Below are 13,506 nucleotides of genomic sequence, written 5' to 3' on the forward strand. Positions count from 1 at the left end.
AACCCAAGTCCCTTACACCTTCCCAGAGGCTGCTTTGGCTACTTCTGCACCCCGCTAACTCCAGCAAACTGAATCCAGCTCCTCCCCACTTGAACACTGAAGGTTTAAAATGGGGAGACTGCAGGAAGCAGAGTCAGTTTCTAGCAGCCCCTTTCCTATACCAGACTGCAGAAGTCCCACAGATCTAAGCCGTTGCCCATCTGGTCTACAACAAAAGTATTTATTGAATACCTCTGGTATATAGGTACAATTCTGGGCACCAGGGAATACAGACAAAATTCTGTGCCCTCGGGAGCTTTTATTCTGATGGGGAAAACGTAAGCAAGTCAAGTGTGTGGTGTGTCTGGTGTGAAAAGTGCTGAGAAACAGCAGGAGCAGGAGGCCACACAGGGTGACATCTGGCTATCAGTTTGCAGTGCACATGCTGTGGGCTGCCCTGCCTGGCACCCAGAATTAACAGCTGTCCACCCTGGTCCTTGGTGGCCCCGGCCTTCAGTGGTCAGGAGTAATGGACCAAGATCACAAAGACTTTGTCATCCCTGCTCTTCCACTGATGTTCCGCAAACCAAACAAATATTTGCTGGCACCAGCTGTCAGTCCGTGGTGGGCAGAGGCATTAGGGACCATGCCGTGGAAGTGCTACACAGAGGTACAAGCTGCCCCTCCTGTGCATCCATTGGAAGTGATGCTCCCCATTCCCCAGGTGGCAGGTGCTGCAAAGACCTTGGGATTAACTGTCCAAAGGGCATCTTGTAGGATGCCAGTCCTGTCCAGGGCTCAGGATGCCATGGTCAGGTTCACTAGAAAATGTCACTTGCTGTGTCCATTCAGATGCCAAAGGCTAGACCTCCAATAACAATGCACAGTGACTTGGATTAGCCCAGGTTTCCCAAGCACTTGACCATGGCACCCCCGGGGCTCTGGACAGTACTAAATAGCTTGAGTAGGTCTTAGATGTGCTCTCAGAATAGGAATGGAGTGAACAGAGTGCAGACCCTGCACACAACACAGTTAAGCTCCCTGAACCCCAAGAAGCTAATCCTGAAGATTTGCAGAAGAAAGCATCTAGTTCAAACCTTGGCTGAGTACCTAACCTGAAGGCCTTAATCTGGAATGGTGCTTCTCAAACCTTTCTCATTTTACTCCAAAAATTTGTACAACTATCCTACCCTAGCCTTCCACAGTCACATCAGCTGGTAAAATTGGGCTCCAGGGAGTTGTACCATTGGGACTCTGTCTGCTAGTCTTAAAAAGTCATGAGTTTAGCCTCATGTTACTCCAAGTGTGGTCCTTGGATCAGCAGCACTTAGTGACTGCCTGGGAAGTATTAGAAAAGCAGAATCTCCGCGCCCTGCCCCACCCACTGAAATAAACTAACAAGATCCCAGGTGACTTATAGGCACTTCAAGGTTTGAGAAGCCCGGTTTCAACCAGGTCGTTTCTGAAAAAACTTAAGTCACCCAGGGTGCTTCAAAACGCTGACTCCTGAGCGCTGACGAGGCCTTGCGGTAGTCTTGACGCTTGATTCGAGCCTTGCCTCTGCCTTGGGGAGAAAGCAGGTCCGAGCCCTGCGTTCCGGGCTGCGCAGGCCATTGGGCTAATCCGAGGTGGTGCTCAGCGCCCGGTTCAGGGGTCCCCTTTCGTCTTGGGATCGGGCCCGGTCCCTCTGCGAAGGCGCTGCACTGTTGCCTCGAAGCCAGCGGAGGAGGCGCTCCGGGCGGAGCGGGGGCGCGAGGCGGCCCGCGAGCGAGAGGGAGGAGGCCGAGGTGGCGGTGGAGGAGGCGCGACGGCGGCGGCTGCCCGCCCAGCCGCCCAGGTCGCTGTCGTCCACCAACACGCTCTCGAGCACTGTGCGCAGCGAGCGCCGCAGCTTGCGCACCACGTCGGGGCAAGTGAGCACGTAGAGCAGCGGGTTGACCACGCTGTTGATAAAGGCCAGGCTGGTGACGAAGGGCAGCCCGCGCCACACAAGCGGCCGCAGCGTAGGGACTGAGTGCGCCCGCGCCTCCAGCAGGCAGAAGATGTGGTAGGGCCCCCAGCAGAGCACGAAGGCGGCCACGATGGCCGCCACCAAGCGCACGAAGCGACCGGGCCGCCGGCGGCCCCTGTGGCGAAGCTGCACGCTCACAGCCGCATGGCTTGAGGCGATGATGGCCAGAGGCACCACGAAGGCCAGCAGGAACTTGCTGACCGCCAGGGCGGTCTGGCGCGAGTCGCACGTGGTGTCGTGGTCAGGCCCGGGGTTCACGAGCAGCACGTTGTAGTAGCACATGATGCGCCCGTCCAGCCGCGGGATGGTGTCCCGGAACACGAAATAGGGCACGGTGTTGAACACAGCCAGGACCCAGAGCACCAGACAGACTTTGTGGGCCACGGCCACCGTGCGGTGGTTCTGCGCCCACACCGGCTGCACCACCTGCAGGCAGCGGTCCAGGCTGATGGCGCTGAGCAGGAAGCCGCTAGCAAACATGTTGAGGAAGAAGATAGAAGAGTGCAGTTTGCAGAAGGTGGTGCCCAGCTCCCATGAGTGTCCCACAGCCAGGAAGTAGGTGAAGAAGGGCAGGGAGGCAGCGGCCAACAGGTCAGACAGCGCCAGGTGCAGCACCCAGGTGGTAACCACCGTCTGGCGCATGCGACAGCCCACTACGAAGAGGATGAGTCCATTCTCCACCAAGCCCAGCAGCGAGGCCACCCCGTGCAGCAGCACAGACACATGGTCGATTAAGCGGATGCTGGAGTTGGTGTGGCTCTGGAGTTGGCTCATCTGCTCCAAGAGCGGACAGAGTGGCTTCAGGGTGGTGTTGGCCAACATGACGGAGCTCTGTGGTGGAGAAGGACACGCTGAGTCTGGCCGAGCTGGGACACCCTGGGAACCAGAGAGAGCCCTGGGAACCTTGCTAAGAGATAAGGTGACCTGCCAATGTGATAGGTGGGGCCACTGGGGACCAGTGACATTGAGCAAAGTTGGAGTGACCAACATCCCAGCTCCACCACCTGCTCCCTGTGGGACCTTGGGCAAGTCATTGAAATTTCCTGAGCCCGTTTCCTCCCCTGTAACGTGGGTGTTCCTCATAACTATCTCTAACTCATGGGCTATCAGAATAAAAATAAAATAAACTCATGAGTTAATATGCAAAAAGGCCTGGTCCACAGAACTGTGGTTAATGGAGGTCAGGCCGTGCAGAATTCCATTTTGCTGCCCCAGAGCACTGGTGGATGGACACAGCCCCCATATGGTGCAGGAGCTTTGCAGCCACCTGGAGAAAGGGGGCGGGAGGAGGAGTCTCCACCAGCCCTCCCCAGCACCCCAGGCTTTGCCTCTGCAGGTCCTCTGGAGTCTGTTGGTCACACAGAGGTGGCTGGCTGGGTGTGTTGACCGCAAAAAGCAGAGCTGGCCCCTCCTCTGATAGTAGGAAAGGAAATGAGATAAGAGGAGAGAGAGCTGGGCACAAGGACCCACCCAATGGCCCCAGGGTACCAAACAAACCCTCCTCCTAGGGGCAGCCATAGCAATGCTACCAATCCCAGGAAACCCACCCCTGTTCATTTTCTCACTCACCCACACACCCCCCAGCAGCTATTTATCCAGTCATTACCCCGCGCTGGAGAAGCCAGAATCTGACAGACACAGCACACAGCCACACATGCTCACAGCCTCAGAGAATCCCAGAGCCCTCCGGTGAAGACTCGGGTGAAGCTGATGGAGATCGAGGAGGGTTGACTTGGGGTGGAGGCTCCCTGCCGTGGAGAGGGGACAGAGCAGGGCATGGGAGCTCAGTTGCGCTGGGCACTCATGACACGCCAGGGACCCTGGAAGGTCCTTTGCATAGGTGCCCATCTTTCTCATGGCTCTGAGAGAAAGGTGCTAGGCTCTGTCTCTGCCACTTTCCAGATGAGGAAACTGAGACAGGAGTGTTTGAAGAAGTCGCCAATCCACCCAAGCAGCACAGCCACACAGAGGAGCAACAGTGTGGCACTAAGACAGGGATGAAGGAGGAAAGAAGAGAAAGACGGGAGCAATGGTCTTCAGTGCTCCTCTTCCCAGCCCAACACCTGGCCGGCTAGGATGGCAGAGGGTGAGAAAATCCACTCCCTCCAGGGATCCCGCTCTTCACAGGTTGGGCTCCTGGGATCCACACTAGACTTTCCCTGGGAGATGGGTCTCTTGAAGCTGAGCTCTGCAGGTGGGTGGGAAGGGAGCTGGCCTGTGTGCCCTGAGAATGGTGCTGCTTCCCAAGCTTTCTAGTTTGCAGTTACCTCCCAATAACCCCATGAGACCCCATTTTGCAGAGAAGCGTGGCTTCTCTGTCCTTGGCTGCAGCAGGGGCTGGGACTCTTCTCCCAGCACACCAGGTGCATGCCATCCCCTCTCAGCCCTAATGTTTGCCTGAGTCCCATGGGATGCTTGGAGAGCACAGTCCTGCTGGACCCTCTGGAGCCATCTACATGGGTCCCTCTGGCTGCATGGAGACAGCCCCCATCCTCCGTCCCAGCAGCTGGGGTCCTGGGGTACAGGGGCCCAAGAACACAAGTTTGGGGAGTCCAAGTCCTGGGCTTGATTCCAGGCTCCTTGGCTTCCAGGCTGGGCAAACCTGGGCAGTTACCTCAAGCTGCTGGTGCCATCTTCCCCCAGGTCAACGATTGCCACTGTGCCTGGCCTCTAGTTAAAGCCTGAGAAAGCTGACTCCTTCCACCCTCTGAGCAGCAAGTTCCCTCCCGTCTGGTGAACTCACTCCTCTGCCATCCTGTCCTGTAGCAGCCCTCTGTTCTGGTAAAATTCTGCCCTCTCCTGTGGGTCCAGAGAGGGCACTAAGGCTGCCCAGCCCTGGACTGTGGCCTCCTTACCTGGGCACAGAGGGAGCACAGGATTCCAGCCCTGCAGGCACTTGGCTCCTAGCAGCAGCCAGACAGAGGTGTGGGGCAGGCAGAGGGAGGGGAGGAGTGAGGCTGAGGGAGGAAACAGCTGTCAGCTCCAGTGTGTGTGCGTGTGTGCGTGTGTGCGTGCTTGTGTGTCTATCTGGGGGCGGGAGGCAGTGACAGCCAGAGATTGAGCTCTTACGCTGGTGATGGAGAACCATTCATCCATCTGCCAGCAGCCCCTGCTCCACCCGGTCCTTTATGGAGGAGTCTTTGCAGCCCAAGGACACTGTGTGCATGGGGCCATCACTGTGTGCAGCAAAGTGGGGGCTCGGTATGTCCAGGGGTGTGCTTTGGAGTGACAGTGTGCAGGAGGATAAGGACTATGCCTTGCCCTGCTTTCCACCCTCCTTGGATTGCTCTCTTCTGACACTGTAGTCCTCAGAGAGGAAGGTCCCCAAGTGGCATGGGTGCCTGTGCACCAGGGACCCCAGGAAAGCAGGGGGATAGGAGGAGCGTGGGAGGCCTGGCCACCAGCGCTGGCCCCACACCCACAGCCAGAGGCCGGTCACTTCCCCTTGCTGAGCCCCGCATTGTCATCCGTGAGCAGGAGCAGTGTCTGCTTTTAGGCAGAGGTGAGGGCGGGCTGAGGGGAGTCAGGGGGCTCCACCACTGACCCACCCCCAGCCCTTTTTGTATGTTTTTAGAGGAGAGAGTAAGTGCTCGAAGAAATTAGCTTCTTCCCCCACTGGGGGAAAATGGGCATAGGCTAGAGGCCAAGGCTGTCCGGGTTTCATTTAGAATAGGCTGGAAGCCCTGGGGTAAGAGAACTTTGAATCCTGTAGTTTGCGCTTCATCGTTCCCTAACCTCACCCTCTGCTTTGCTTTTGGGGGTCAGACACCCTTTCTTCACAGCAGCCCGTAGATGCTCAAAAAAACATGTCAAGACCGAGTCAGGACAGAGCACAGGGTGTCCCACTGAGGCCTGGGCTGGCGCACAGCCTGACAGGGTGGAGGGTGGATAAGCAGGACAGCACTTCTCCCAGCCCCGATGGTGAAGCAGCGGGGACCTTGCTCATCCGGCCTCTCCCCTGGGCCAGGGAGGCTCGGATTTCCAAACACAGATGCCTGCAGCCCTCCCGAGAAACAGGTGGCTGTTTCCATCCACCTTGGGGAAGTGCCCCCATCCCTGTCCCCACCACTGATCCATGAGAAGGCCATTCAGGCAGGGCCCATGGTGGTGAGGCCCGAGGACCCTGTAGCCAGTCCGCCAGTGTCTGCCTCTGGCACTGCCTCTTCCTAGCTATGTGACAAGGCGAGGAACTTCAGGCAGTAAGATGTGAATCTAGGGGCCAGTGGGGGTGGAGGGGATACCGGAGATTGAATTTGGGGGCACTCCACCACTGAGCCACATCCTCAGCCCTTTTTTGTATTTTATTTAGAGACAGGGTCCCACTGAGACTTAGCCCCTCGCTTTCGCTGAGGCTGGCTTTGAATTCGTGATCCTCCTGCCTCAGCCTCCTAAGCCACTGGAATTACAGGCATGCGCCACTGCACCCGCAAGATGTGAATTTTAAAAGATACTCCTTCTGCGTAGTACCAGCCCCAAGTGCTGGGGTTGGAGCACAAGCTGCTCTGTGGAATAAGAAATAACCACCCCTCTCCCCTACAGAAACATCTCAGCCCTAGGGCATCAGGCTTGACATGAGGCACAGGCCTCTCTCTGGATCTCAGCCATCTCCTGACTCCTCCAACCAGTCACCCTTGTGCAGCGAACATCCTGCACCACCTCTCATGGCAGCCCCTTTGTTCATTTCCAGCTAAAATCTTTACTCCTCTGAAACTTCTCTATTCTTGTTTCCAATCCTGGAATCATTGTCATGGCTTGGTTCCCAGCCATCCCTGAGGACAACTTATTCTAAACAAACAAAAAAGTTACTAAATTCTACTAGTTACTAAAATAAGTAAACAAACAAAAAATAAATATTACATGTGAGCAGGGCCCTGAGTCATTTTCTGAAGAAAAGAAGGGCGTGCACCCTGTTCTTCATGTCCCAAGGGGCTTTGGGGCCCTTGGCTGCACTCCCATGGTGGAAATGGCCCCTGCACACACACTGAGAGCCCTGAGCCCCACAGCAACTACCCATTGGGTGGGTAGGAGTTTCAGGAACCAAAAGCCAACACCCGTCAGTCCAAGAGGAAGAGTCTCGTGAGGGTGTTGGAGCAGTGGGGGTGCTGGGTGGTGGTTCACTGGCTGGGTGTAAAGGACAGATGGCTCCGAGTGACCAGGGACACACATTCAGCCTGAGTCTAGGAGAAAAGGCATTCAGAGCCTCAATGCAGCCACGGGTGAGTCAGGCCTTCACTGGGGGCAGGAAGCCACCACGACTGTTAGATGGGTCCTCACATGGAGTCCCGGGACGGTGACCAGGCCTGGGCAAACTCCTAACAGCACAGACCTTGATTTCCCATGGCAGCAGGACCCCCTGAGGGCCTCAGTTGCTGGGCCTCTGACCCCGCAGGTCCAGGTGAAGCCGGGAATTTGCACTTCTGTCACGTTCCCTGGGGAAGCCGCTGCTGCTAGGCCAGAGTCCACACCGAGACGGAACCTCTGAGCCAGATCCCAGTCACACGAAGGCTGAGGAGGGGGTCCAAAGTTCTAGGCCAGCCTGAAGTGAGACCCTGGCTCCAAATAAGAGATAAAAGGGCTGGAGGTGTCACCTGGTGGCAGGGCACCTGCCTAAGCAGACTCGAGGCCCCAGCCCAATACCAGGACTGCAGAAGGAAACAAAAGGCCAGACCTGGAGGAGGTCTTGGGGGTCCTTGGGCCTGGTGCCCTGACAGCAGGTGACTGGTCAGACAGCCCTCTTAGCCGAGGGCCTGGGAGCGAGTGCCCCTCTGAGGCTGCGTCCCCCCAGGAGGACGGGGTGATAAGGAGAAGGCGCTCAGCCCCCAGCCGGGCAGAGTGTGGGGCGAGTACAAGTTCCTGGAATTGTCTGAGGGGTGTGCTTTGGGGACATCGTGGGCTTGGCCAGCCAGAGCTGCCCTGGGGTTATAGGTCAGGGGGCAGGAATCTGGTCCAGCCGGAGCCTCAGGCCCAGGAAGCCTTCTGACCTAAGCAGGGGCAGGGCTGGGCCCACGAGCCACAATCACCAGGCTTCTGTGAGCAGCTGGGGACCAGGGCTGGGGGCCAGGTCCTCAGCCCCACCACACCCTGCCCTGCCCTGTGTCCAGTGTCCCTCAGAGCTGGAGAAAGGCGCAGCCACCTCCAGGGCACTGCAGTCCCTGGAGTCCGACCCCCCCCCCCCCCCCCCCGCAGGCCAGAGCCTGAAGTCACAGGGTGAGTGGAGGCCGGGGCATCCTGCAAGGGCACCAGCTCCTGCCGCAGGAGATGGCTCGCAGACCTGGGCTCCACAGCCAGGCTCCCCAGTCCCCTGGCCCCGCTCCCAAACAGCCCCCTGCGCCCTCCCCCCACCTCACCTGCGCAGCCCCTCCCCCACCTCACCTGCCCAGCCTCTCCCCACCTCACCTGCCCAGCCCCTCCCCACCTCACCTGCCCAGACCCTCCCCCACCTCACCTGCCCAGCCCCTCTCCCCCCAGGCCTTTGCCAGGCTGCCCTGGAAAGCCTTCACACTCAGTCTCACACACACACACACACACACTTACACACAATGCACTCTCACACACACACTCATGCACACACACATACTTACACATACACATGCATGTATGCACTCACAAACTTGCAAACACATACACACACATGCACTCACACACACTCATGCACACTCACACATATGCACACACATACTTCATGCACACACTCCTCTCACACACAAACTCGTTAACACAATCACACACTCTCACACTCACACTATTCACATTCTCACATAACACACAAAAAATCACACACTAACACACTCACATACTAATACACATGCTCACACTCATGCACACTTGCTCACACACATATACTCACATATGCTCATGCACCCACACTCACAATCACATCCACCTACACAACTTTCACACACACACTATTGCCATCACACACAAATACTAACACACTTTCACACTAGTACATATGCTCTCACACACATGGACCATCACACACTTACAAATATACACACTTAGATATATGCACGCTCAGCCACACTCACACACTTGTATTCTCACACACTAGTACGCACACTGTTCACACACAGTCATGCACATGACCACACATACGACACACGCTCACACACTCGTTCACATGCTGATACATACACTTGCTCACACACAACTCAACAAAATCACACCAGCACTCACACACATCACACTCCCACACCATCTCACACTAACACACGTGCACTCGCACACACCTTGCTCGTGCTGCAGGCTCCTTCTGAGACCGCCGTGTCTGGGCCCAGGAGGGGCGCTCGGCACCAGTGCGTCTCGTGCACACAGAGGCCAAGACAGGACTGTCCTGGGGCCAGCTGTGCCGCCCGGCCCTGCCCTAGGAAGCGAGGATTTCAGTTCCTCTCTGGCCCCTTGGAGAAGTCAGCCAAGGAGGAAGTGAAGCCCAGGGCAGGAAGCAGCCAGGAACCTGGCACCCACCAGCCCCAGTGCCGGAGCCCTCAGGTGCCCACACCCAGCCGAGGAGCAGCCCCACAGGACCCCACAGGATATTTTGTGGGGGCCCAAGTGGGTTCCCTGATGCCAACCTCAGCCACAGGAAGCCTGCCTCCTCACACCACCCGCCAGCCCCTCCTGGGCCCCCACCTGCATCGCTGCTGCTGCGTCACCCCCAGCCCTTACCACCGCACGCCTGCTGGGCCTGCGTGCCCTTCTGCTGCTTGCTCCCTGCTCTGGAATCTCAGTCCTTCCCTTGGCCTCTTGGTGAACTCCTATGCATCCTTCAAAACCCTAACCACGGAAGCTTTGCCGATTGTCTCAGGAAGACCTTATCTCTCGCTCCACCCTCCCACATCTCTAAGTCACCATGTCTGCAGCCACCCTTGCCCTCTGGAGGCCCCTTTCACCAGCTGCTCTCACTCTCTCGATGAGCAGCAGACATCCTTCCTATTTGATCTCCTTTTCTCCAAGGCCAAGCAGAGGGCCTGCCTATGGGAGGGCTCCACCTGCAGACCCCACGGCCCCAGGTCCTCAGAGCAGTGCTGGCTGTGCCCAGTGCTCCCCGGGGCCTGGAGCAGTTCTGTGGCTGTCTTCACCCACACTGGCCACAGCCCGGGGCGGATGTCTTAACGGTAGGAAGGGAGAGCAGAGGCAGAGCGCCGGGCAGGCCCTGGACTTCACGCACAGTCTCAGGTGGGTGTGCTCCAGGGCCAGGCGGCCTCCGGAGCTCTAGGGAGGGTCCTGCCTCCGCCCAGCGTCAGGTGGCTCCAGTCCCGGCTTCGGCTTCCCTGTCTCCCCTGTTTCTCATAAGACACTTGTCATTGGATTTAGGGCCTACCCGGACAATCCAGGGTGACCTCATCTTGAGATCCTTAACTCGTTTATATCTGTAAAGCCCTTTAATTTTTCTTCCCAAATAAGGTCCCAGTCAGGGGTTCCTGGGTTAGGGAGTGGGCATACGTTTTTGAGGGTCACCATGGAACCCACTACAGATAGTCAGGCTAACGTTGAGAGGCATTGTGCCAGCCCCGCGAAGCACTAGTCATACACTAGCGAGTTTTACCCCCACACTTACCCTCTGAGGCAGATACTGTCCTTGTCCCCACTTGCAGAGGAGAAGATTAAGGCTCAGAGACGATAAGTAACTTAGCCAAAGCTGCTCAGCCAGTGAGCAGAGGAGCTGGATTTCAGAGCCAGGTGGTCCAGCCCCAGCGCACTGCATTTCTCTGAGGTTCTTTGTATCCTGCAGGAGAAGCAGAGCTGCCTTTGATGTTCAGTGTGCACCACCAGCCTTCCAGAAACATCTCTGCCATGGGCAAGATCTGCGGCGCGCAGTTGGGACTTCCCTGGTCACTCTGCAGGCCACTGAGCTAAGTGACCTGTTCCCTGCCTGGGCCTCCCTCGGCCTCTTGGGTGCAGCCAAGGAGGCCCCGGCCTCCCCTGGTGCCCTCCCTTTGTCCCTAGGTGGGGCTGAGAGGACACAGTGGGTACTGACACTGAAACCTCCCAGTATCATCATTCTTAGTCCCGTGTTTCAAATTAAGAGGCTGAAGTCCTGCTTTTAAAAATTAAAAGAATCAGGTTTAAAAGGAAAGTGGAATAAGCAAGCTGAGATTTAGCAAGCGACTCAGGGAGGAATATCAGCAACCTTAAGTAAGATACTGCCACTAGCCCCAAGGAAAGCATGTCACAGAGCAGGTGACATTCAAGGTCTCTGGCAGGTGAGTGGAGGAGCTGGGATCCTTCCCAGACCCAGGGGGTCTGGCACCCATGAGTGTCCCCAGTGCCCTCTCCAGGACGGGGTAGTGTCATTTCCTCAAAGGCCTCTGAGTGGGTCAGCTTTGCATCCACTATGACAAAATGCCTGAGAAAGTCTCCTCTAAGGAGGGAAGACTTATTTTGGCTCCTGGCTTCAGAGGTTTCAGTCCACAGTTGGTTGGCCCCATTGTTTTGGGTCTGTGACGAGGCAGAACACTGCGGTAGGAACCCGTGTGGACAGAGGCTGCTCACACCTGCAGCCAGGAAGCAGAGGGAGAGAGGGAGGGGCCAGGGTCCCGCCTCTGTCCAAGGGCATGCCCCCAATGACCTCACTTCCTCCCCTAGGCCCTGCCTCCTGAAGGCTCAGCCACGCCCATGCTGCAAGCCGACAGCCAAGCCTTTGGCAAGTGGCCTCTGAGGACCATTTAAGGTCCAAACCACAGCAGTATCTTCCTGCCCCTGGCCATGAGCCAGCTGCCCATTTCCAGGGCCTTGGGAGACGTGCTGTCCGTGGGCCGAGGTCAGTTAGGCAACACCTCTCTCATTCCCTAATTCCTTCCCACCATCACTACTCTCCTCCGTATCTTCAAACAACAGGCAAGTGACTCCCAGGGCACTGTGCTCGTAAGCAAGGGACACAGGTCTCTGTGCCTGACATCCCAGCGCAGACCTCCCTCCACAACACACAGTTCACAGGGTGGAAGGAGGGATAGGGTCAGAGATGCCACTTGGCAACCAGCACACTGGCCAGTGAATGTTCAGTAAGGAGCGGGAAAACCACACGGTCACGAGGCGTCCCCCATAGGACACTCGTAAATTACAGAGACATCAGGACGTCAGCACAGGGAACCTGGACACCCACTGCCTTAACCTGTGGCCAGAGTTTCAGCACACACTGGTGTGAGGTCCCTCCTGAGGACATTCTGAGGAGGACACAACATTGCATTGTAGACCCTATTGTGTCCCCCAAATTCATAAATTGAAGCCCTAATCCTCTCCCGTAGAATGCGACTCTATTTGGGGAAAGGGCCTTTAAAGAGTTCATTCAAGAGGCCACAAGGGTAATTGGTGTCCTTAAAGGAGAAGTCTGGATGCACCAGGAGCCACAGCATGTGCACAAGCAGAGAGACCACGTGAGGGCACAGAGATACCAGACCTTCCGATGCCTTGATGGTGGATTTCCAGCCTCCAGAACCATGCTGTTGGAGCTGCCCGACTGCGGGGTCTGTTATGGAGCCCTCGCTAGCCAAGACACTGCCCAAATGCACCGCCTGAATCTACACAGGCAAACACCAGCAAACCCAAACGGAGAGACGTCCCACAGAATGGTCAAAAATGTCAAGCGGGAAAGACAAAGGAGACCCCAGGCGGAGGGAGGGCGGCCCCAGATCAGAGGAGGCAGAAGAAACTCTTGAGCCTAGATCAGATCCCAAACCAGGAAAAAACTTCTCCTTTGCTATAAAAGTCATTGTCAGAACATTGCTGAAGTTTAAGCTGGGTTTATAAGTTAGACAACTGAGTTTATGCCCCTGCTGATTTCCTGATTTGGACAGTGTCACTGTGGTTACTCATGGTTTTGGGGGTGTGGGGAAGCACACTAAAGTAATTAGGGGTAAAAGGGAAGCCAGCTCTCAAATGCTATGGAAGAAAGTGTGTGTGTGTGTGTGTTTGTGTGTGTGTGTGTGTTTGTGTGTGTGTGTGTGTGTGTGCACGTGCCCATGAGCACAAACAGGCAGCAAGAGGAAGTTGGAACAAATGGAAAAAGCATCCAAGAAATCTTTTCTAAGTTAAAAAGTATAAAGTTCAACATGAAAAGTTTAAATACCCACTATCCTTCCAGAAAAGCCCCCTGGGGCCTTGCCTCCTCCCCTCCCCCAGCTCTTTCCTGCAAGCTCCATCACCACCACCACCTTTTTTTTTTCTAAAAACAATTTTTATTTGTTAATTTGCTCCTTAAGAAATGTACAAGGTAGCAGAATACAACAATTACTAATAGGGCATTATGTAAAATTGTGGATGTGTAACCGAAGTGATTCTGCAATCTGCATTTGGGGTAAAATTGGGGGTTCATAACCCACTTCAATCTAATGTATGAAATATGATATGTCAAGAGCTTTGTAATGTTTTGAACAACCAATAAAAAAAATGAAAAAAAAAGAAATGTACAAACATAAAATAAGCAAGCATTAGCCAAAGGTATTACAGGAAAATTGAGAACGATGCATACATTTTATCAAACTAGAATTCTTTTTTAATTTTATTTTTTGCTGTTGTTG

The 13,506-nt window shown here is 55.7% G+C and overlaps 1 protein-coding gene and 1 long non-coding RNA gene across 4 annotated transcripts; one reads left to right on the forward strand and one right to left on the reverse strand.

Annotated features, from left to right (window-relative positions):
• Window positions 1–85: 85 nt before the first annotated feature.
• On the reverse strand, window positions 86–9,358 carry PTGDR2 (prostaglandin D2 receptor 2). Of its 3 annotated transcripts, XM_081267528.1 has the most exons (3): window positions 9,220–9,358; window positions 4,846–4,947; window positions 86–2,821 (listed from the first exon to the last, which is right to left on the reverse strand). In XM_081267528.1, the coding sequence occupies exon 3, from the start codon at window positions 2,810–2,812 to the stop codon at window positions 1,598–1,600; it is 1,215 nt and encodes a 404-aa protein (XP_081123654.1). In that variant the 5' UTR covers window positions 2,813–2,821; window positions 4,846–4,947; window positions 9,220–9,358; the 3' UTR covers window positions 86–1,597. The 3 variants fall into 3 exon arrangements, with proteins under 3 accessions (XP_081123654.1, XP_081123656.1, XP_081123655.1); XM_081267530.1 differs by lacking the exon at window positions 4,846–4,947 and having other exon boundaries at window positions 9,220–9,338; XM_081267529.1 differs by lacking the exon at window positions 9,220–9,358 and having other exon boundaries at window positions 4,846–6,820.
• LOC308634013 lies at window positions 2,788–4,834 on the forward strand. Its single transcript, XR_014018948.1, has 3 exons — window positions 2,788–2,909; window positions 3,893–4,076; window positions 4,582–4,834. It is a non-coding gene; the product is annotated as an uncharacterized lncRNA (long non-coding RNA).
• Window positions 9,359–13,506: the final 4,148 nt, after the last annotated feature.

This window comes from Spermophilus citellus (assembly GCF_964194105.1).
Source record: "Spermophilus citellus genome assembly, chromosome: 2".
Lineage (NCBI taxonomy): Eukaryota > Metazoa > Chordata > Mammalia > Rodentia > Sciuridae > Spermophilus > Spermophilus citellus.